Genomic DNA, 20,450 nt, shown 5'->3' with positions numbered 1-20,450 from the left:
CTGACATCCGACCTCCTTTGTGGAGCTAATGTTACATATTTTAGGCTTTGTTACTTGGTATATAATTTCAGATATAAAAACTGTAATGTCAGGATCATGCTTTTCTGAGAGTGACAAAAAAAAAAAACCATATAAAGAAAGTAGCTTAAACAGAAGTTTCTTTAAAAAAAATTTTTTTTAAATTTTATTTTAGAGACAACACATGAGTGGGGCAGGGGCAGAGGGAGAGAAAATCTTCTTTTTTTTTTTTTTTTTTTTTTTTTCCTTTTCTTAGAGAGAGAAAGTGTGTGACATGGGGCTCTATTTTAGGATTGTAAGGTCATGACCTAAGTGGAAATTAAGAGTCAGATGTTTAATGGTTTTATTTATTTATTTATTTATTTATTTATTTATTATTTAATGTTTATTTATTTATTTTGAGAGAGAGAGAGAGAGAGAGAGAACATGCTTAGTAGCAGGGGAGGGGCAAAGAGAGAGAATTCCAAGCAGGTCCCATACTGTTTGTGTGGAACCCAATGTGGGGCTCGAACCCACAAACCTAGATACCATGATTTGAGCCAAAATCAAGAGAAGGATGCTTAACCAACTGAGCCACTCAGGTGCCCCGACAAGTTTCTTTCTGATATAAAATAGTGGAGGCAGGGGCGCCTGGGTGGCGCAGTCGGTTAAGCGTCCGACTTCAGCCAGGTCACGATCTCGCGGTCCGTGAGTTCGAGCCCTGCATCGGGCTCTGGGCTGATGGCTCAGAGCCTGGAGCCTGTTTCCAATTCTGTGTCTCCCTCTCTCTCTGCCCCTCCCCCGTTCATGCTCTGTCTCTCTCTGTCCCAAAAATAAATTAAAAAAAAAAAAAAAAAAAAAAAAACAACATTGAAAATAGTGGAGGCAGAGCATTGAGAGCTGGTATGGCAATTCTGTTTCATGGGGGTCTACCAGACCCAGGATCCTTTCAGTTTTTTAGTTTGCCATTCTGAGGATGAATTCTTCCTTTTCTTGGTCCAAACTAAAGTTCCAGTTATCATATCAAAATTCTAAGCAGCAAAATTCAGTAAAGGGGGAGAGGAAAAAAGATGAACTTTATGCCAACAAGCTTTTTTTTTTTTTTTTTCAACGTTTATTTATTTTTGGGACAGAGAGAGACAGAGCATGAATGGGGGAGGGGCAGAGAGAGAGGGAGACACAGAATCGGAAGTAGGCTCCAGGCTCTGAGCCATCAGCCCAGAGCCCGACGCGGGGCTCGAACTCCCGGACCGCGAGATCGTGACCTGGCTGAAGTCGGACGCTTAACCGACTGTGCCACCCAGGCACCATATGCCAACAAGCTCTTAAGGAAGGTTCCTGCTGCCATTTACATCCCATTGGGCAGAAAGTTGGTTTCATGGCTACATCAAACTGAAAGAAAAAAGAGGCGTACACAGTCAAAAAATTCTATCACTGTGGAAAAAGGAAGAATGGATATGGGACATTTGGCAGTCTGTGCCACACGAATGTAGAAGTATAAGTCTAGGGCAGAATTTACAACATTTAACCAAAGAATAAAAAGTGAGAGAGGTAAGGAGGAAAACAGGATAGATGTGACTGCAGCTAATGTTGTCATTTGAGGGAGAGAGGACAGCAAGTTGAGGGATTTTTTTTTTTTTAATCTGATAGTCTCTGTAGATGAAGGGAGAATGAGTATGGAGGTGGAGAAGGGGACTTAAGAAACTAGTGAGGATTCCAAAGAAGACCTCCAGATGGCCAACCGACACATGAAGAAATGCTCAACATCACTCATCATCAGGGAATTACAAATCGAAACCACAATGAGATACCACCTGACACCTGTCGGAATGGCTAACATTAACAACTCAGGCAACAATGGATGTTGGCCAGGATGCGGAGAAAGAGGATCTCTTTTGCATCATTGGTGGGAATGCAAGCTGGTGCAGCCGCTCTGGAAAACAGTATGGAGGTTCCTCAAAAAATAAAAATAGAACTACCCTACGACCCAGCAATTGCAGTACTAGGCATTTATCCAAGGGATACAGGTGTGCTGTTTCGAAGGGACACACACACCCCCATGTTTATAGCAGCACTATCAACAATAGCCAAAGTACGGAAAGAGCCAAAATGTCCATCGATGGATGAATGGATAAAGAAGATGTGGTATATATATAATGGAATATTACTCAGCAATCAAAAAGAATGAAATCTTGCAATTTGCAACTATGTGGATGGTTTTATGCTAGGCAAAATTAGTCAGAGAAAGACAAATATCATATAACTTCACTCATGTGAGGACTTTAAGATACTAAACAGATGAACATAAGGGAAGGGAAGCAAACATAATATAAAAACAGAGAGGGGGACAAAAACAGAAGAGACTCTTAAATATGGAGAACAAACCGAGGGTTACTGGAGGGGTTGTGGGAGGGGGGATGGGCTAAATGGGTGAGGGGCATTAACGACTCTACTCCTGAAATCATTGTTGCACTATATGCTACCTAACTTGGATGTAAATTAAAAAACAATAATTTAAAAATTTTTTAAAAAGAAACTAGTGAGGATTTGAAATAGCCTTTATAGGAGAAATTAAAAAGTTGTTTCATGATATAGAAGGGACATGGAGTAGGATTAATCGTCCAGGAAAAAACTGGACACTGTGAGATTTACAGTGGCCCTAGTTCATACTTCATTTTCCTATATATCTCCCTTCTGCCCCTGGGCAGACAATTTCTACCAAGGAAAAGCAATTGCACTTAGAGCTGCTTTGTTGACTTATTTGCCAAGTCCAATCAAGAAGATGATATTTTCTTACTGGTGCCAAGCACAGATAAGAATTAAATGTCAAGGAAATGTCAGGTAGACATCCACTGATCAGGGATCTCTGATGGTTATGATAAAAGAAACCAGAGTTAGGCTTGTGGGTTCCAAGGTAGAGAAACTCAGGCCATCTTAAGGGGAAAAGAATTTGCAAGGATAGCCAATGACCAGACCAAAAAAAAAAAAAAAAAAAAGCAAAAACAAAATCCAACTGGAGTCTGCAGGAAGTAAGGGCGCTTCAGGGTATTTAGTGTGCCATCTTTTTCATCTTTTTCATTTCATCCTCATATGACAACTACACAAGTCTTATCCATTCTTCTAAGGATTGGACAATTCTTAGTTCTCAGTCAAAATTCTGTAAGGAGTCAGTCTGATTCACTTAGAAACTTCCCAGCAAACTTAATGGGCTGAGCCCCTTATACTAGGGGTTATCAACCAACCTAATGAATGAGGTGGGCACCCTTATGACTGTTATCTTATTCCATTGTATCATTCAGGGTCCAGTCCAAAAAGGAGACACGGGAATTTGAACTGGGAAAGTGTGATATAGAGAACTAGTACCTAGTAACAGGGGATTAATTAGTAAGGGTAAGGAGAGCTCATGAATACAGCAGTAATGGGTATAGGAGCAGCCGATATGTCTAGGGCTGAGTCAAGTGACCCAAGTAAGGAACAAATTTGGAACAGTTTCCCTTGCAAGACTGAGAGTCTGACTTTGTTGGAGAGGGAGTGGCTGTGACCCACTGTTTGCAACTGAAGCCCAGGGCTGGAGAGGAGAGGGTGTCAACAAAACTAGTTCAGACGCAACCCACTGGGCTGTCACTGAGACTTGCTGGCAAGTGGCCCATTTAAGATTTGCTGGGAAGCTGGTGGGGGAACCAGTGCACTCGCTGGGAAACGCCCTCCCACGAGGTGCCACTGGCCCCCACACACTGCTGAAGCAAGAACACACACACAATCAGGATGAGAAGCTTTTCTTCTGCAGCATCCCTCTAGTATCCTCTACCGACAAGTTTAGTACTGTGCTAGCAGGCAAAAAGAAATGTTTGGAGCGCTGAGCCCCAGTATCACCAAGCAAAGAGAGATTCAGGAACTGAGAAGAAATAAACTAGTAACTGGTACAATCACAAATCCGTGCAGTTCCTGCACAAGGCTCAACATAACTCAACTTCCCAGAACGGGGGTCAGACATCAGAGCGTTTCATTCAGGAAGGAATGCTCACTGACCCAGTAGCTGGACTGGCTGATTGAGTCCAGCATTTAAGAAATGTCATCTATTTACTATTATTAAGGACACTGGTGACTTCAGAATTTTTTAAAAAATATAATTTATTGTCAAGTTAGCTAACATACAGCATATACAGTGTGCTCTTGGTTTTGGGGATAGATTCCTGTGATTCATCGCTTACATACAACACCCAGTGCTCATCCCAACAAGTGCCCTCCTCAATGCCCATCTCCCATTTTCCCCTCCCCCCACTTCAACCCTCAGTTTGTTCTCTGTATTTAAGAGTCTCTTATAGTTTGACTCCCTCTCTGAAACTATTTTCCCCCTTCCCTTCCCCAATGGTCTTCTATTAAGTTTCTCAAGTTCCACATATGAGTGAAAACATTGATCTGTGACTTCAGAATTTCTGAATAGGAGGAAAGTAGAGCGGGCAAGAGAACTTCTCTTGCATTTGCTCAGCAAGCATGTTTTCTCACTTTAATTGTATATTTACTAGGGATGTTGGGAGGCCAGGACTGGTGGAATTTGTGGGGGAGCCACTAAATTCAGGGACCCAATGGAGAAATAATTCAGCTTCAGAATGGCCAGAACAAGTACTGACCAAGGAAAACTAGCTTTAGACTAGTGGATTTTTGGTATTTGTACATCAGGGAAGCTTAAGTGAAGATTTCCTTGTGATGGCTTTTCTTTTCCTGGTACTTGTGATTAAAAAAAGAAAAAAAAACAAAACTTCATGGTTTGTGTATATGAAATGCTTTAAGGTCAACTGTTCAATTTGAACAAATATAACTCATTCTTTCAACAGGCTGAAAAGACAAGCTCCCCTAACCCGAATACTCCACCTGTGCAACAGAAATTTGACTATGAATGCTCTGAGCAACAATGGATTTTAAGTTGGCTATGAGAATAACATTTTCTTTAATGCATGCTGTCATGCTTCCAACAGTAACAAATGCCAGTGATCCTAAAATGAAAAAATGCCACTTCGACAGTATTCACAAAGTGCTGTAAGATCTCACAGGATGCAGTGAAGGAATTTCAGAGACTGAGACTATCAGGAAAAGTGTTTCTTCTCCATAAAAATACGCTCTTCCTGTAATTGGATTACTCAAGGCTGACTTCATCATTTCCATGATGGAATCAGATTGGGACCAGAACCAATTTAAAGTCCATTAATTGGTCAACAGAACCAGTGAGAACTGGCCAACTAAGTCAGTTGTGTAATCAAGGCTGCACATTGGAATCAGTTGAAAATATTATAAACTGCTGTCTGGGCTCATCCCTGCCCAAATTAAAAACTATTTATATTCATATTTGACAACTCTTTGGGGGAGTACCATTAGCTTTTTTCCGTTTTACCTTTTAAGTAACAAAACAACCCCAAAGCTATTGCCTTTGGTAGACTCTCAGGAATTTAAACTTACTATTCCTTCCCAACTACTGTTCACCTAATCACACTTTTTAAAAGAAAACATCACAAACACCCTAGGGCAATTTAGTTCTTGTGAAATTACAAGCAAGTTTTAAGAGTACTTTTATTTTTGTAGACAGGATTTGTAGCTTTCATTATATTCCTAAAAAGGAACCCATAACTCAAAGGCTAAGAACCATTGCCTTAAAGGGACAGCGCTTGGGTGGCTTAACAGGTTGTCGAACTCTTGGTTTTGGCTCTTTGCTATGGGTGTGGAACCTGCTTGGGATTCTCTCTGCCCCTCCCCAACTCATGCACATTTTTCTCTCCAAACAAAACAAAACAAAAAACAAAACAAAAACAAAAACCAACCCCTCCCCCCAAACCACACTGCCTTAGAGGAGCTAAGGCACTAAACCCACCAAACATTATAAACTGATCATCAAAATGAAAATTTTACATTCAAATTTCAAGATTGAGAATATACTAGCCCACGTATAGTATTTAATTGCAAATGGAACATTAGAAAACAGGTGAAAGACGTTAATACATGAAAAGGTAAAATCATTTCAGTAAGCTGAGAACACTGGATGGAAGCTATTTATAATTCTATCAAAAGCTTTTCAAGTTTGCTCACGTTCCAAGAAATAATTCTGAAGGGCACCTGGGTGGCTCAGTCCGTTAAGCATCAAACTTTGGCTCAGGTCATGATCTCACAGCCCGTGGGTTCAAGCCCCACGTTGGGCTCTGTGCTGACAGCTCAGAGCCTGGAGCCTGTTTTAGATTCTGTGTCTCCCTCTCTCTGCCCCTCCCCTGCTCACACGCTCTAAAAAATAAATATTAAAAAAATAAAAATTTTGAGAGGTCTTTTTCACAGCCATTTTTCCCCAGTGTTTCAGGAAGCCTCTCTCCAAATTAAATCATATTTGGCAGCAATTAGTATTAACATGTTCCACCACTTATCAAAGTGTTCAAGAGCAAACTTAACATTAAAAATCATATGAAATCAAATACAGCTTGATAGTACTTTTATCTCTATCTGAAATAAATTCTTCCCACATTTTACCTAAAATACAAGGTTAAATTAATTATTTCAGGAGGAACTATATTCAGGAGTAGCACCATAATTTAGGTATGCTAAAAATATTTTCAATGTACATCTCCTTTCATTACTTGAAAATACTTTTTTAATTTCTATGTCATGCCAATTTACTTGAAGCTCAATTGAAAAGGCATGACTGAACTTATTTAAAAGAAAAAAGCATAGCATTTTTCAGAAAGGAATTCCTTCATTTAATGAGATTTTTCTGGAGTTAGGTAGGTACAAATGTTAAGCCGATACATAAAGGGACTTGTTTGTACATTGAAATGTACTTGTTTGCCCCATTTAACACTTTTGCAAGGTGGCTTCTGAGTGCCCATCAAGCTGGCCAATATGAACAGTGAGATAAAACATGTTAATATGGTATACACTCACTTTTAGTCTTGGCACTGACTGAACAAATCACCTTGCACCTCCATTTCTTGTTCTAAGAAAAACTAGATGAGTTAATCTTATAAAAGTTACTTCAAGTCCAAATTTTAAAGGATTCTAATATGTGATCCAAGTGCAAAGTATCTCAATAAGCACCTTTGACGTGAAAACTAAGTAATCCTCCAAAGAACCACCTAGTGACACAGAGAACACCCAATGACAAAGGGAACCGCTGTTATTTAGAACCTAGTAAGGGTTACTATCAGGTATGTCCAATTCTAGTCTACACGTTTAAAATTCACTGGTCATCTGGGCACTGAGATATCTAGCCCTCTACACAAAATGGGACTCAACACTGTTTCAATTTCCACAACAAAAATACTTAAAAAAATGCTGACAAGTGGGGCGAAAGCCAACACCCAGAATAAAGGATTTAATCCAGTATTTATTCCACACTCATGATCGTTCTCTGTAATCAGAATACAAGTCATAAGAACAATCTATCAAATAGTTTGTTGATAATCTTAAATAATGCAGCATAGCATTACTTTTAATACTTCTCTGTTCTAGATTAAGTTTAAAAACTCAAACAGCAATCTTCATTATCAATAAAAAAAGTTTTGAATTTTAAAAAAAGGACACTATATCAAGCGGTTTCATAATTTAAGTATTTCCCATTTATAAAAATGCTTTGGAAGCTTCAGGCTTGAATCTATTTCTCTACTCATCTGCCCCACCCTCTCCCAATTTCACGTTAGTACAGGGTTGCTGCAAGAATGCTAGGCTTTAGACATTATTTTTCTCCTTTAATATAGTACTTTAAAATCTGATAAATTCAAGAAAAAAAGATTACATGTCATGTATTTTTTCAAATAAAAAAGGAAAGCTAAGTGAATAAACTTTAGGCATACTAACAGTGTCCCTTTGAGGTAGAATGCTAAAAGGACTTTTGATCAAATCACAGCCTAATTGAAACCTCTGCATCAGAAACAAACTTGTCATGAATCTCTCTAAAGTTAACTGTGGAGAATATTAAGTGTAACATAGTAACAAGAGCCTTCCAAGATAATATACAGTGGACAAGAATGTTAATCCTACAACTGCTGCCTTCATGTACACTGAAAGCACAAAATTCTCCTATAAAAGACATCCAAGATCCATTCTCAAAGTCTTTAGCATTCTATTATGAAAAGCACAGCCATGCTAACTTCAGTACACAAACCATAATCCCACACCTACAAAACAAAAATAGAATTAGTGGCAGTTTATTGCCTTATACAAATTTAACCAACATGGCAACCATGCCAAAGGAATTAAAACATTTTCAGGACATATGTACAGACTGTACATCTCAAAAACAATTAAACAATAAAAATGCAAGAACAATCTGTGCATCATGTATCAAACTCAACAATTGGGTGAAAACATCAATGCAATAAATGGGATTACAAAGGCACTTCCCTACACAAAAGAGGAAATGAAAATGCAGCCTACAGGGAGCTTGAAGAGTGCGTAACTACTGCACAATCTCAACTTGGGAGGAAGAAAAAGAAAGCAGATTTAATCAAACATTTATAGGATTCAATGTGATCCACTTTTACAAAAAAATTTTCACACAGTCTCATCTTTGTTTTTATGTTGTTTTTCTTGGCTCTCTGGTTCTATACTTTGGCTCCTTCGACGATCATGTTTGTCAGACTGGTCCTTACTATCACTGTGATCTCGTTTGTGGGAACGTTCTTTGCTTCTGCTACGCTTTCTAGATTTTTCTTTGCTGGGGCTATGTTCCCGTTTTCTTGATTTTTCAACACTGTCAGTTCTTCCTTGACTGCCACTTCTACTTCGTTTATTTGATTTTTCTTTACTTTCATTTTTATGTTTACTTGATTTCTCTTTGCTTCTGCTTCTGCTTCGCTTCCCTGCATTTCTACTTCTACTCCTACTTCTGTGTTTCCTTTCTCTGCTTCTACTCCTACTGTGTTTTTTCTCCTTTTTGGAATCCTTTTTGTCATCTCTGTGCCGCCTATCATCTTTATCTTCTTTGTGTTTCTTCTCTTCTACCTCACCTCTACTTCTCCTTTCCTTGGACCGTTCTCTCGATCGCTCTCTCTCCTTTTCTCGGTCATTGCCTCTTTCCTTATCATAGTCACGATCTCGTCTTCTACCTCTCTCATTTTCTTTCTCTCTTTCCCGATCCCTGTCCCTTCGGTCCCCTTTCCTATCCCGACTTCGACTACGACTTCTATGCCTTTCCCTGCTTCTGCTACTCCGCCTGCGTTCTAATCCCCGATCGATACTTCGGGATCTTCGCCTTTCTTTCTCCCTTTCTTTGGCTTCACGCTCTAGTCGCTGGCGTTCTTTCTCTCTTTCTAATTCTCGGTCAAAACTAGAAGACCCATGGCCCTCTCGATGATGACTTCTACTTCTTGACCTTCTTGGGGACCTCCGTGGACTCAGTGATCTCCTTGGAGACCTAATATTTAAAAAAGGAAAGAAAAACATTTCAATGAATAAAACATATCCTAAAACTTTAACTTTCATCAGTGTTATTTATTTACATCCCCAGACTTACACAAACACATTAGGAACAATTAAAGGCCTTGAAAGGCAGAAAATGACCTTTTGGGGTTAAAAGTGACAAACCCATAAAATGAACAGCATAAAAGCTAACATGAACAGCATAAAATTTCCTACGAATTTGCCACTGATTTCCAAGGACCTTTGTATAAAGCCTATTTTTAAAGTAATTCAAGGAGTTACATTACCTCGAACGCCTGCGTTCAACATGTCTGTCTATTTCCTCAGCGCCTTCCTTCCCATCTTTTTTGATTTTTCTAGGCCGAGTTTTAATCTGTTGATCAATATTCTTCTGAACTGGAACTGGAATTCTTGGAAACAGGGTAGAAAACCACTCCAGCTTTGTGAGAAAAGACCGTAGCATTTCTCCAATGGTCATTACACAGCCTCCACCAGCCTTCACATCTAGGTCCTACAAAAACACAAAAGATACCCTAGCCGTCAAAAAAAAAAAAATAATTTCAATACGTATGTGAATACTATAAAAATATTACCATCTTTGGAATCTCAAATACAAAAAATTCTAACAGAAAAATTTTAATTTGTGTACCCTACTAATCTGGCAATGAACGATACAGAGAAATATTTGGGCTTAGTGTGTGCATGCAGGTGAGAACAAATCCTGCAGCCTCGTGGGCATAAAGAGCACTGAGCTCACTCAGTTAAAAGGAGTATGAAACAGCCCCTTAGATTACTAAACTCTGTGGAACAATAAACTTAAACTAATATTCCACATACCTACTAAGTACGTATTTCTTTCTGTGGACACGTCTGCACACATCATTCCTAGCACTGTAGCCTAACTACACGTATGAACTACTTCAGACAATCATGTCTAAAGATATCTTTTAACAGCTCTAATATAAAATGAAGCCCTAATAAAACTGGAAGCAATAGCAAACCAACTGCCATGAAGCAGTGAGGTTTCTAATTTAGAGTTATGTAGAAAATAAATAAATGAACAAATAATTGGAAACGCATAATCCATGATGACCATTGTCTCTGAAAAGGGTCATTACCGCATGAAGGCCTTCTTGCTATGCCCTCTCACAGCTCAGGACATGTTAGTCAGCTATTGTCAGTCCCAAACCTATAGTGCAAGCACACAAGGAAAGTGAGATTTGTTATCTAAACAGGAAAACAAGAGCTAAAGGTAAAACTGCTTGCACTCACACACATTTAAGTGTTCAGATATACAGTATTTCCAAATATAATCGCTGCAGATATCTAAGGAAGAAAACAATAAGTTAGCTTAAATAGAGATCCTCAGGTTTGTAAATACAATAAAAAACAGATTAAACAGAAGCATTCAGAAACAAACCTAATACAATACCAATCATAAAGAGGAACATGCTTTTTAAATATAGAAGGGAGAAGTGCTTTAGCCTGAAAAATCTCATCTAAAAAGAAAAACAATTTTAAAGATTGTGATTTATCACCTAGTATGTTTTTTGCTTCTCCAAAAATACAAACAATTCAGTAAACAGCCCCCATCAAAAAAATGCAGAGAAAAATTCTCATTGTCTATCTACACTAGTGAGATTTTTTTTAGGTGTGCACGAATTAACAAAAACACACTAGAAAAATCTCTATTAGAATGACCCTTTAATAAATCCTTTGAATAAATGTTTTAAATAGGACTACTGGAACATAGCACTCAAAGTTTACTTTATGAACCTTAAAATACAAAATGGTGGGAGCTTATGTATAGACAATACAGGTATGTATTAAGTACCTTTTGAGATCTTGGACTTCACTGTGTACGCATATCAATATATATATATATATATATATAATGATTTAAATCTGACGTAATTACGATTCCCAAAGTAACTTTTACTTTCTGAATGTATGTAACAAGCTTGAATGGTAAACTAGATTTATAATTAAATAACAAAAAGGGGCGCCTAACTGACTCAGTCAGAAGAGTATGTGACTCTTGATCTCAGGCTCATGAATTCAAGTCCTACACTGGGTGTAGAGCTTGCTTTAAAAATTTTTTTTAGTTAAAAAAAACCTAAAGTACAAATTTTAAAAAAGGGTTTTTTTCTGGCTTTATAAATATGCATAGTATATCAGGAGTCAGAAAGCTAGAATTCAAATATTTTGATCATCTTGAATAAGTCATCTAAATTCTCACCCTATTTAACTCCCACTCAGCTCTTTGACTCTGCACTTCTATGCAAGTGGGAGTATTAACATGTGCAAGAAGTTAGAGAATAAAGAACTGAAAAGTTCCAGGAGAAGAAAGTGCTATAATTAGTATTGTATGCGCAGGTCTTAACGCCTCAATCTTGAGCATGGCCCACTTAAAAAGTCACTATCAACTGCACAGGTCAAATCAATGCAATATACAAAACGTAATTAGAAAGAATAAATTTTCAATTGTTACCAAAACACACTTAAACAGTTAAGAAATAAGAAAAATAAATTTAAGAAACTTAACCTAAGGTATATAAAGTCCACGAAGTCTTAGTAAAAGGACATTCATTCCAAAAGTATGCGTAAAATAAATTTACAGAAAATTCTGAAAAACACTAAGCCTCCAATAAATAAAAGATATTAAAAACATGAGAATAATCAGAAGAAAACTAATTATTACCCTTGTTGACATACCTCTTCATCATCAAGGAAGGATTCAAACCAGTCCCATAGATCTGTAGGGGGCTGTGTGTACCTAGAATACCAAAAGATTGATTAGGTTTATGTGATTTAAAATGACATATTTAATAGAAACGTAGATAAATGCATGCTTACCTTATATACATAAATCCAAGAGCTCTAATATATGGAGAGTCTGTGTGTGTTATGAGACCCATCACTTGCTTGCGAGTTAACTTCAGGGTAAATAATTTGTATAACAGGCAGAAAGCTGTAGAAACTATTCCTCCTGTTCCAACACCTCGAACCTTTAGGAGAAACAGTTAAGATAAAATAGTAAATTAACAGAGACATTTGACACCAATGATTCATCCCATTAGGTATTAATAACAAGATATAATCCAGAACTGAGAATGGAGCTTTAATAAATAGTAACTTTTCTAACCCCATTCACCAGACACTTGAATTTAGATCAAAACAAAAAAACTTTGTCAACTGCCATTTGGGTAACTGTCAGACTTTTAGTTTCCTAAATATCAACTTAGTTATCAGACACAGAAAAACTGAAAAATGCACGTACTTCTACTTACCCCTCCGCACATCCCCGTTTGGCCCGCTGTTTTCCTGCTTCCTTTCTCCCATGGTTCAACATGTGTGACCTGAAATAGAAAAGAGGAACACAACAAACATTCATACTTTGAATTTTTTTTAAAACCACGATTAAAGTAAACCCAATTCCATATCAGAGCAGCTTCTTCCAAATGTTTGGAAGTTGGGTATTCTGACATGATGCATGTATTTTGTTTAAAATCTTTTAAACTTTAAAACATCTTTTAAAAACTGCTTAGATTTTAAAGAGCACCAATAAAACTGCCAGGGCTTAACAAAACCTCAACAGCTTTATGAGCAGAGATTCCATTAAAATAGCTTTGTAGAGAGTGGATACGTGTGGAGCCAAGAGATTTCTAGTAGTCTCATATACTTGTAAAAAATATTTGATAACAGATCAACTTTGTATCTTATTATGAGTTGCCTAAAAAAATAACAATTCTCATTTTAAATTGGATTTAAGGCTCCAAGTTAAATAAAAAGGATCAAGATAAATAAATAAAATGAATACATAAATAGAATCAATGAAGTTTTAGTATTTATTTCAAAATAAATTCTTCAACACCCTTGATAATTTTATGGTTTAAAATTTTACATTATAAAACAAATGACTTGGAAGTATGTACGTTAAAACAGTAACAAGTTACTTGTAATGCAAAATTATGGAACTTTGTTTTGGTTTTTTTTTTTTTTACCATGAACAGGCATTATGTTCATTCCTGATTAAAGACGAAATTACAAGGACCACGCCTACACAGATCATTCTCGTTAGTGTGTAATTTATTTTCAGCCTAATTACATGAACCAAGTCAATTTTCCCCATAATATAAACTGCCAAAAAACTGAGTGTGACTAGTCATTCATTATGTTAAGTGTAATCGATACAATATCGTCTTTGTTGAAGTGAGTACCCTATAAAAACCACATACTTTACCTAAAAATAGCAAAGAACGAATATTAACTCAATAACATATAACTCAAGGTGTTTTGGAAAAATAAGATCCATATGTAGTCTAAAATAAAAACAAAATTAAACCCTGTTCTTTCACTATGCATTTCTAAAACTGTATTTTTACCCATCCATGATTACATTTTATAATCTTTTTCAGTGGCTTCAGACAGAAAAGCACGCATTTAGAGCTCTACACTATTTTCCTCAGCACTGCTTTACTATTTCATTTCGTTCCCCCAGTTTGCTAGATTAAAGATGTTTCAATTCCTTCCCGGCTAGCCAAAGGGGTGGATGCAAGACAAAATCCGACTTAAAACTAGAAGCATACATATTTCAGTAATTATTTGATCTGGACATCTTGATAACAAAACCTGGGTCTTTAATTTTCCAACTAAATTCTAAATTATTTCTACTATAATCTTAAGTTTTCAAAACACAGTATTTGAAATTTGAAAACAAACTTTTCCTCTATCACAGTAACATTTGCCTGTATTATTAAACAGAACCTGCCACAAAAAGGGCAGGAACCCAATCTTCAATTGTTTGAAGTTTACTACACAAAGCTAAGAATTAAATATTCACCATACTGTATTCATGCTGAAAAAGGCCTTACCTTTTTAAAATCTAAAAAAAACCTAGTTCACAGTATTACAATTACTTACAATACTCTTGTAAAAGGATAACAAAATTTCAGTGTATTTTACATACCCAAGGTTGAACTGTATTCTCAAAATATGTTTTCTATAAAAAAACAACTACTATCTCAAATCCTTTGATAACCTAATCACTTAAGGGGGGGGGGGTAGATTGTGGATAAAATATAACCTAAAAGCAAATAAAGAGAATTTCCTTTTGTTAACACCTCTACAGATATGTTCAGATCACAGAAAATACTTTATGTGGTCTGTCAAGTGTTTTCAGAGTCAAATAAACAAAATGGATGGTATTTTATTAGATGCTCTAGCTAAAATATTTAAAGGTCATTAATTCTATTATTAATATTCCTTAAAATATTAATTAACCGTAAGAGGCCTGGAAGATATTTTTAAACTATATAATTTGCAGGTAAGTGGAGGAAACCTATCTAGTTGGTGAAGAAAAGCCCAAAACCAATGGCCAAAAAATACCTAAATAGCCGTTCATTTAACCAGGGAAATGCATTTATGGCGATTGAGCATGATTAATAGTGCATACCTCTACCTGCGACCCTGGGCTGCTCCGAGCCTCGCTGCAAGACTGAGTCAATCCTGCTAACGAAACAAGAACTGAGACAAGAGTGCAGTGAGGAGGCGCCAGGTGAGCTCCCCAGCACAGCCAAGCCAGCACCGACCCTGCCGCAGAAGCCCAGGGCCCAGATAATTCTAAATAAGCCCAATGCACAAGTTACTGAGACCACTTACTCCTGACTTCCTGCTGGGAAAATTTCCAGGCCTTCTTCTGCACACCTCTTGCACTGGCTCCTCTCCACCCTCAACCCTCCCACCCCCACCCGCAACACGCACTGACCATTTCCCTGTCTGGATCGGATAGAGAATACCAACACGAGGCCAACACTGTAGTCAATACACGCCCTGGCCCAGGGTGAGCGGGAGAAGCACCAACAAGTTGGTGCTGAGTAGACGCACGTCAAAAAGAATAATCTTAAAGCTGTAAACTGGAGAGGATGGTTACTCTTTTCTACCCTCCCATCCAACTCCCCCCAGGGATGGGCAGGAGGTTGCGGGAGGAGAGTTCGATAGCGGCGGGCTCTCCCAGCCCTAAAAATCTGAAAAAGAAATGAGAGGGCGGCCCCCATTTGACCCCTCCCTGGCAGACTACTGGCCACCGCTCCCCCTCCCCACCTTCCCGCACCTACAAATGCTCAGACCTCAAGGGCTGCCTCCGCCCAACCGTATACCTTCCTCCGAGCTTAACCCGACCGCCCCCTGGCCCCCCAGGCCAAGACTCTTCGTACCTTAAAGTAGATCTCGTCCACCACCTCGTGGTAGGTCTTGAGCTCGTAGAGCTGCACTTTGAAATAAGGCGACGACAGGATATTGGTCAAGATCATGGGGTTGAGGTTCATAGTCTTCTCGTTGCCCCACAGCGGCAGCACATTTCCCTGTTTGCCCGAGACCGCCGGCTTGGTGGCGCCACCGCCGCCGCACTGCTGCTGCTGCTGCTGGGCCGCGGCTGCGGCCGCCTGGTGCTGCGGCTGCGAGTTGCCTGTCAGCGCGGGGCTGTTGTTAGCCATGTTGCGGCGGAAGGAAGGAGGGAGGGAGAAGGGAGGGGGAGGGGGGCCAAGCTCGATCTCGCTCTTCGGGACAACGGTCCGGGACCCTACTCCATGGAACGCCGTCGGGAGAGGGGACCGCCTCGCTGTCCCCCGGCTGGGTGAGGGAGGGCAACGAGGACGCCGACGAATGGACGCTGGATCGAGAGCAAACGCCGAGACGCGAGCTGCGAGAACTCCCGGCAGAAGGCGAGCCGGCGGCCACGGAGCGCGATCTCTTCCGCCAACTGCCCCTGGGAACAAGATGGCGGGCCCGGCGGAAGTGACGCCTCACGCCCCAGAGTTCCAAGATGAGCCGGGAGCCAATCAGAGACGCCCAGCTGGGCTGGAAATTCCTCTTCCTAGTTCCGCACGTTCCGTGCACGCTGAGGTCCCCTCGGTGGTCACCGGTGCCCGACTCGGAAGATTTCCCCTGGGAATCTAGGAGTCAGGGGAAGGGGTTATAGGTTCAGTTCCTATGCTTTAGGATCTGGGCTGCGGGCCAAGTTTCTCCTCTTGAAAGCCGGACAGGAAAGGGTTCGCATGGATATATGCTTGCGAATTCGTGACTCTGACTTCTACGAAGTACCTTCGTCTCTTGAGTTCAGTTTTAAGATTCTCTGTAAGGAAGGATGATCAGGACTTTATTCCTCCATGTGATTCCGATGCAATTGTTACATCTTTCTGTCTGCCGGCTGTAGGGTACGACCGGAGGATTTATTGTTTGAACCTAAATTTATTCAGATGTAAGATTGGAAAATGTGCTGGGCTGTTAAAACATCTGAACGTTAAAAGAGCGACGGTACTTGTAGCGACTAGTAGAGTTCTCCAAGTATGTGTTAGGTGCCTTTTCTTTCCTCCTTACTCGAGTTCATTATGCGGATGCATTCTGAGTGGTAAACATTGGGCGAGGCATTGACGGGGTGGGGGATGGGGTTGAGGAGGCGGGAGGTGTAAAAATGAGTCAGAAATCGGTCTCGTCTCTCAAAAGCTGTTGTTAACCTAGAGAGATTAATGGTATTTGGAGTTAAGAGAAAGCTGCGAAAAGCACTTAAGTTTCTACAGATGCTGTCAGGCTGCTCAGCTTTATCAGCAGAGATCACCCTGAGGATATGTAGAAGCAGGAAAGATCAGGTTTGTTAGAGTGAAAATAGCCCAGTTACAGGAGCAGGGAAATAACGCTTATGGGAGGGAGAGTAATGGCCTGGTTGGAATTGGGCCACTGTTTAGTGCCTGGAATGCCAAGTTGAAACATTAGGAATTTAATGATGTTTAAATCCAAGGGCTACATAATTAAACCCCTAAATCTACTTTTAGATGCTAATATTCCTAATATTCTCTGGCTCCAATCCATTCTTCAGTACTCTTCAGAGTACTGCCAGATTCTTTGTTACAAAAGTACAAAACCCCTCCTCAAAACCTTGGATGGCTCACTTAGTGACATCCCAATTGCCAAAATTCAATGACTTTTTCATTCTTCATCCTATATGATTTCTGTGGCACTTTTTTTTTTAAAGTTTTATTTGTTTAATCTCTATACCCAACGTGGGGCTTGACCTCAGGACCCAATATTGAGTCTCATGCTCTTTGGACTAAGCCAACCAGGAGCCCCTGTGGCACTTTTTATCATTTACTCTTTCCTAGAAACTATCGGGGTTGGAAGTTTGAAAGTGGAGATCTTCACTTTCAGTGGCCTAGACGCTGAGGAGGGGAAAGGGTAAGAGAGAAACCTTGGGAAAAATCCACACCTAGATGAAGATGAACCAGCAGGAGACCGAAGATAAAGCAGTAGGAGGTAAACTGGGAGACCATAATATGACAATGCAAGGAAAGATAAATGATAAATGAAGGGTTGGAGTGACTAATAGAGTTAGACAGTACATGAATGATCATCCTTTATTTTACATGAAAGAAATGAAGCTTTGAGAGAAGCAGGTTTCACTTCCTAGTAAATCTTGTTTCTATACATTAGTTTATACCAATGCACTCTCCAAGGAAAACTGATGATCTCAATCTCTAATGAATTACCAAGTTAAAAATACAACGGAAAAGGGGTGCCTGGGTGGCTCAGTCGGTTAAGCATCTGACATTGGCTCAGGTAACAATCTCACAGTTCATGAGGTCGAGCCCTGCTTCTGTGCTTTCAGCACAGAGCCTAGAGCCTGCTTCTGATTCTGTCTCTCTCTCTCTCTGCCCCTCCCCCCCCCACTCGCACTCTCTTCCTCTCTTTCTCCCTCTCAAAAATAAATAAACATAAAAAAAATACAATTAAAAAGAATTTTGAGGGGTGCCTGGTAAGCCTCTGACTTCAGCTCAGGTCATGATCTCACAGCTCTTGAGTTCAAGCCCCTTTTTGGGCTCTTTGCTGTCAGCACAGAGCTCGCTTCAGATCCTTGGTCTCCCTCTCTCTCTGTCCCTTCTCTCCCCCCACCCCCAAAATAAATAAAATTAAACAACATTAAAAATTTTTTTTAAAAAGAAAAAGAATTTTGAACCCAGTTTTTGCTTTACATGTATTTTTCTTCCTTTTTTAAGACTTCTTTCCTTTTTGTTTTTATTTACTTTTAAAGATTCTATTTATTTAAAAAAATTTTTTTTCATGTTTATTTTTGAGAGAGCGCGTGCACACGTGAGCACAAATGGTGGGAGGGTCAGAGAGAGAGAGGAGACACAGAATCCAAAGCAGGCTCCAGGCTCCACACTCTCAGTGCAGAGCCTATCCAGGGCCTTGAACTCACAAACTGAGATCATGACCCAAGCCGAAGTCAGATGCTTAATTGACAAAGCCACCCAGATGCCCCTAAAGATTTTATTTTTAAGCAATCTCTGCACCCAACATGTGTCTCGAACCCACAACCTCAAGTTCAAGAGTCACATGCTCTACTGAATTAGGTAGCCAGGCAGACAGGTATTTTTCTGTTTGGATAATAAGTTTATTGAATTTTTCTAGTGACACTCCCAATTGCCAAATTCTATGATCTTTTTTATTTTTTACTGTTGATTTATTTAGAGGGGGAGAGAGAGAGAATTCGAGCAGGGGAGAATCAGAGAGATAGCACAAGAGAGAATCCCAAGCAGGTTCCGTACTGTCAACACAGAGCCTGATGGGGGCTCGAACTCACAAACCGTGAAATTACAACCTGAGCAGAAATCAAGAGTCAGACACTCAACTGACCGAACCACCCAGGTACCCCCCAAATTCTGTGATGTTTTAATAATTCCTTACTATATGGGGGTGCTTGGGTGGCTCAGTCAGTTGAATGGCTTTTTTTTTTTTTTAATGTTTATTTATTTTGAGAGAGAGAGAGAGAGAGAAGGAGGCAGGGAGGGGCAGAGAGAGAGGGAGACACAGAATCCTAAGCAGGCTCCAGGTATGACTGTTGATCTCAGATCTTGATCTCAGGGTTGTGAGTTTGAGCTCCGTTTGTGCTGGGCATGAAGCCTACTTAAAGTAAAATTAAACAATAAAAATAATAAAATAAATAAAAATTCCCTAAAACATATGATCTAGTCTTAGACACTCATTTACCCCTAGACTCTAATTTAATGAGATCAGTAGAGGTTGAGGTTTAATGTCTAAGTCTCAGTAGCACCAAACTAAGGGAGCCAGGTATTATGATAAAATGCTTAGCACAGTCAATGACTCCTACAACAGCCTGCAGATATTACTATTATTCCTCATTAAAAATTAACCATATTTAAATTAGAAACACTACACTGCATATAGATAAAGCAGGTAAGTCTGGTTTGATCTGTTTTGACATGTGCACACCCATTGTCTTAGTCCATTCATGCTGTTATAACAAAATAGCGCAAACTGGGTAGCTTATAAAAGTAATTTATTTCTCACAGTTCTGACTAGTAGTCCAAGATCAAGGGACATGCTCTTCCTGGTTCATAGTTGGCACCGGCTAGCTATAGTCACATGGTTGAAAGGGTGGGGAACCTCCTGGGGTCTTTTTTATAAGAGCACTAATCTATTCTCATGAATGTGGGCTCTACCCTCATGAATGAAATACCTCTCCAAGACCTCACCTCCTAATAGGTTACTTAGGAGGTTAAAATTTCAACACATTGGGGCCCCTGGGTGGCTAAGTCTGATTTCAACTCAGGTCATGATCTCCTGGTTTGTGAGTTTGAGCCCTGCACTGGACTCTCTGCTGTTGGCACAGAGCCCAATTCAGATCCTCTCCCCCTCCTCCGATTGTTCTCTCTCTCTCTCTCTCTTTCTCTCAAAATAAGTAAGCTTCAAAAAAAAAAAGTAAATAAAAAAAAAGAACTTCAACACATGAATTTTGCAGGGATACATTCAGACCACAACAGTCATTGTCATCACCACAATCAAGATAACATATCACTTCCAAAAGTTCTCATGCCTTTTTCTATTTTTCTAATCCATTTCTCTCTCCAACTCCATCCCCAGGCAGTCATTTTCTGTCAGTTTGCATTATCTTCTATTTTGAAGTTACTTCAAATATTTTGCCCATATCCTTATGTGGTTATTGGTCTTCCTATTGAGTTGGAAGAATTCTTCATATGATCTGAATA

The 20,450-nt window shown here is 39.5% G+C and overlaps 1 protein-coding gene across 1 annotated transcript; it reads right to left on the bottom strand.

The window, feature by feature from the left end:
- Nucleotides 1-7,339: 7,339 nt before the first annotated feature.
- Nucleotides 7,340-16,186, bottom strand: PRPF38B (pre-mRNA processing factor 38B). Its single transcript, XM_003990391.5, has 6 exons — nt 15,606-16,186; nt 12,681-12,749; nt 12,247-12,398; nt 12,106-12,166; nt 9,678-9,901; nt 7,340-9,385 (listed from the first exon to the last, which is right to left on the bottom strand). Exons 1-6 carry the CDS (start codon nt 15,882-15,884, stop codon nt 8,524-8,526), a joined length of 1,647 nt encoding a protein of 548 aa, XP_003990440.1. The 5' UTR covers nt 15,885-16,186; the 3' UTR covers nt 7,340-8,523.
- Nucleotides 16,187-20,450: the final 4,264 nt, after the last annotated feature.

This window comes from Felis catus, chromosome C1 (assembly GCF_018350175.1).
Source record: "Felis catus isolate Fca126 chromosome C1, F.catus_Fca126_mat1.0, whole genome shotgun sequence".
Classification (NCBI taxonomy): Eukaryota; Metazoa; Chordata; class Mammalia; order Carnivora; family Felidae; genus Felis; species Felis catus.
The sequence above is the reverse complement of the archived record's forward strand: the minus strand, read 5'-3'. Positions and strand labels throughout refer to the sequence as shown.

What these genes read in the sequence shown, in the direction of transcription:
- PRPF38B (XM_003990391.5), bottom strand. Translation starts at nt 15,884, where the DNA reads ATGGCTAACAACAGCCCCGCGCTGACAGGCAACTCGCAGCCGCAGCAC. An exon ending in CTTGGATTTATGTATATAAG is followed by an intron (nt 12,167 to 12,246) that starts GTAAGCATGCAT and finishes TTGGTATTCTAG; the next exon opens with GTACACACAGCCCCCTACAG. An exon ending in GTTGAACGCAGGCGTTCGAG is followed by an intron (nt 9,386 to 9,677) that starts GTAATGTAACTC and finishes TTTAAATATTAG; the next exon opens with GTCTCCAAGGAGATCACTGA.